Source organism: Neodiprion lecontei, chromosome 1, assembly GCF_021901455.1.
Source record: "Neodiprion lecontei isolate iyNeoLeco1 chromosome 1, iyNeoLeco1.1, whole genome shotgun sequence".
NCBI lineage: Eukaryota > Metazoa > Arthropoda > Insecta > Hymenoptera > Diprionidae > Neodiprion > Neodiprion lecontei.
Genome location: NC_060260.1, coordinates 33,857,100 through 33,860,967, shown reverse-complemented (window position 1 = coordinate 33,860,967; position 3,868 = coordinate 33,857,100). Strand labels below are relative to the sequence as shown.

General features: G+C 41.0%; 1 protein-coding gene across 1 annotated transcript; it reads right to left on the bottom strand.

The window, feature by feature from the left end:
* Positions 1-269: 269 nt before the first annotated feature.
* On the bottom strand, positions 270-3,418 carry LOC107222804 (trypsin 3A1). Its single transcript, XM_015662314.2, has 6 exons — positions 3,225-3,418; positions 2,942-3,012; positions 2,672-2,760; positions 2,345-2,597; positions 2,124-2,276; positions 270-500 (listed from the first exon to the last, which is right to left on the bottom strand). The coding sequence occupies exons 1-6, from the start codon at positions 3,259-3,261 to the stop codon at positions 354-356; spliced, it is 750 nt and encodes a 249-aa protein (XP_015517800.2). The 5' UTR covers positions 3,262-3,418; the 3' UTR covers positions 270-353.
* Positions 3,419-3,868: the final 450 nt, after the last annotated feature.

The following is a 3,868-nucleotide window of genomic DNA, read 5'->3' as shown; positions in this document are numbered from 1 at the left end:
ACGCAGCGTTTAATTATTAGCCTTGAACTCCGTCTAAATTTGTCCACTAATACAAGATCGCTAACGGCGTTATCTCAACGGACGTATATCGTGTTTTTGTCCGATGCACCGATCCTGTTATTTTTATTCCCCGATCCTCAGCAATCGTCTTCTAATCCTCTGTGATTGCGAGTTACAGCTGAAACAATTTTACTAATACAGGTATAACACTCTTCGTTTCAAGGAAAAGTTCCTCTCCGTAAAAGTCCTTTTATCCAAACCAATTAAACTCTGTTTCGCAAAATCTCGAGTTTATTCAAATAATGTTGCTGCCTGTGGACCACCACACTTCTAACACAGAATTTTCTACGCCATTAAACTCCGGCCTCCGTACTAATCCAGGCACGAAGGGTGGAGATTTTTGCGTAGACTGCTGGACTGCCAATCGCACCGCACGAAGCTCCCCAGGAAACGAGACCAACCACCTTGCCGCCGTAAGTTAAAGGGCCGCCGGTGTCGCCCTGCAGATAAGAAATTGTCACGATTACAGAGAGGCAAGAATTACGGAAATGCCGTTAGGGGGGTTGCTTAATTTATTGCAAATAATCAACGATTATACGACTCGATGGTGTCGGTATGAACTATGTTTTGAGATTTAAAATCAAATAAATGGTCTCTAATGTTGTAAGTTATAACATCTTAAGTGGGCAATAGAATTCTCGTCGACCTTACACTTGTCACATTAAGTTGAATTATATACAGTTGTCCACTAAATGCGAAATGAAAAAACAGGTTTTACGAGTTTCTAACGCTTCTGTATAGTTGTTTTCGGAACTATAAACTCTAACGTCGTAATGCCACCTTCTTCCTTGACTAAGTTCATCATAATTTTATCGAATTTTATCGTGTCTTGAACTTGTGACGCGCAGATCAGTCTGGCCGAGGCGTGAATCGTTCTACTTCCCGGGAATCCTTAGAATAGGTATCGCAATAAAATGCGTAACAAATTTCATCAAAGTCTTATCAACGGACTTGGAGTCGTCGTGCGAATCAAGCGTTGAAAAACCTCGTTTTGGAAAAACCAATTAAGCAACGAAAATCAATTAAGAAGCGCAAATCAATTAAAGGGGTAGTCTGCTTTAGAGGCTTCAAAAAATCGATGTTTTTTTTTTGCATAAATGTCTTCCTAAACTATCCAAGGATGTGTCCCTAAAATTTCAGAAGCAAATTCGAAATATTTTCGGAGTTACAGAAGAAATAGTGAGCAAGCGTCGAGCAGGTATACGAGCGGTTTTTTCAAGTTTTCAACCAGTTTTTTGAAGAGTCTGAAGGGCAACTCTATGGACCAGGAATCGCTGATTAGCATATTAATGCGGTAAGTTCAAGAAAATTACGATTATTTATGTACGAAAACTTTAAAGCCCGTTTTCTCGAGTTTTCATTTTCACAAGTTTTAGAAAACGGTTCCGGCGATAGCAAAAACAATATATGTCCGATCGAAAAAAATCAAAGTGATCTAGCTTCAGTATTAAATTATCTTCGATTTGAACCAAAAAAGTTCGACAAAAGTACTATTTTAATTACTTGTCTTGCAACTTGAAGTGAATTTTTTTTTCAAGCTTCGAAAAAATTTGGAATTTTATCATTTCTTCGGTATTTTTTTAGTTCATATACAAAAGGAACTTGAAAAAACTAAAAAAAAAATTTGGTTCGACTGTTTCAGATGCATCGCACGACCTCCGTCACCGGCACCGATTTAAAAGTGCATACTCCAGGCGCCCAGAAGAATTGTTATAACTTTTAAAAATTTCAATATTTTTTAATAATAAAAATTGTTCTTTAAAGCTTTAATATCATACACTATCGTCTCAAAATTTCGTTTTACCGCAATCATTTCCTTCCCTTTCAAAAAAATTGCTGAAGAAACGCTTTTTTTCGGCTTCTAAAGCAGACTACCCCCTTAAGCAGCGGCAGACTATTTTTACGATTTGAAACCATAAAACAGTGATAAAAATAGTAAGTCTTGGTTATTAATCGTTGGTTAATTGCGATCCTTCCAACATCAATGTCGCGTCTATTCAAAGCCAACTTGAAAATCAACCGTGAAAGGATGACCACCACATTTATAAGGCCGTTTCACTTACGGTGCACACGTCATGTCCACCCGTAGTGTATCCAGCGCACAACATACGGTCAGTTATGGTGTTGATCCTGCTCAAGGCGGCGGCGCAAACGGAACTGGCGACTATGGGCACTTGGGTGACTTGCAAATTTCCGGAAAAGCTGGTGCCGCCGACCTGTGTGCCATAAATCAAACGAAGGATAAGAGGTGAAAGCTCTCGAAGGGCTGAGCTCATACACTAACCGCTGAGAGTCCCCAGCCGGTGACATTTGCGACACTTCCAGCGGCAAGAGTTTCCCCGACACTTGGCAGAGTCGCGACCCCGACGGTTGTTCCGAGTGTAAAAGCGGTCGAAAACCTCAATATCGCGATGTCGTAGTCATAAGTCGTGCTCGAGAAGCTGGGGTGAATTACGAGCGAGGAAACGGTGTGGACGGTGCCTAATGTGCTTCGGAACGAGCTTCCGGCCCGAACCGTGATCGTCGACACCGTCACGCTGATAATCGAAGGAGGGGAAAGATAAACGATTTCGCACTCTTGGAGGACTCACGGCCACAGATAAAAACTCACCCCTTGACGCATTGGGCCGAGGTTATAACGGCGGTGGTGCTTACGATGACGCCTCCGCATTTGAAGTCGCCTCCCACCGATAGACCGACCTGCGTTTGGAGCGAAAACACCTTAAGACTTAAGAGCAGCGCTGCAGCGTCAAGAAAAATATTTAACTTCGTTACAATTCGTTAGAATGAAATTAGGGAGTTTAAATTGAAGCAGCATAAGCGGTGATCGTTACACGAGAATGCCATATTTTCATCGTCGAATTCAGCACCCAACACATACCTGATATGGAACTAGACTGATGTCGATCGAAGTGCCTCCAATGATGCGGCTACTCGCGGCACTGGCAATGGCTACGAATTAATTTTAAACGAATTTCGATTAGTGTTTTGTTGCATTAGTTTCAGCAAGGAGTGGGTTTATGATCGTTCGTGACGATGCGCGTATAGTTCGAAATTCCAAAAATTACGCCAGCCCGAGATTTCCCCTCAACGGATTTATGATAACGACACGACACGAGCCTCATTTCTTATTTAACTGTGCCATTAACAGAATTTCAGCTTACCAACGTAGGCCAAAAAAACGCACAGAACTTTAATCATCGAAAAAGCCGTATTCCAGTTATATTCAACTGTCCTTTCGCAGTCAATTTGATTTGTAAATCAGCATCAGCGCTTCGGCTACTGACAGTAAAATCAATCTTGGATTTCATTCGCTCTTACACCGCTTATCTAATCTTCCGATAAATTTATAATCATGTATTCGATCGAGTCAGTTAAGTTCTGATAAAATCCCCTACACCTATGTATACGTGCTTTGCGTCATCCGCGTGAACAGTACAACTCACTTTTTATTTTCTTGTCTGGAAGTTTAATTTTATGCATTTAACACTCACTTGCAATCTGTACGTATTTTGTTCACAAACAGCAAACAGAATCAAGCCTTTATTGCGCGTCTCCAGTTCTAAACACTGTCGATGATCTCGCGCGGCGTAATATAATTATCGATCAAAACAATCTACTCGTACGATAACAGTTAGTGCTCACACTGCGTAGATCTGTAATAAACACTGTTCACAATAACCAGAAAAAAATCCAAGTCAACATCGTTGCCTGTGGAATATCTTCTGCTTTATCAACGCCAGATTATTTACGAATTTATACATTGTTGTGTTTGACGTTGATGTGGGTGCAGCACAAGACGAGGATC

Coding starts and splice junctions, on each gene's coding strand:
- LOC107222804 (XM_015662314.2), bottom strand. CDS start 3,261: ATGATTAAAGTTCTGTGCGTTTTTTTGGCCTACGTTG. Junction 3,013..3,224: donor CGTTTTTTTGGCCTACGTTG/GTAAGCTGAAAT, acceptor ATTAATTCGTAG/CCATTGCCAGTGCCGCGAGT. Junction 2,277..2,344: donor CCGGCTGGGGACTCTCAGCG/GTTAGTGTATGA, acceptor TATGGCACACAG/GTCGGCGGCACCAGCTTTTC.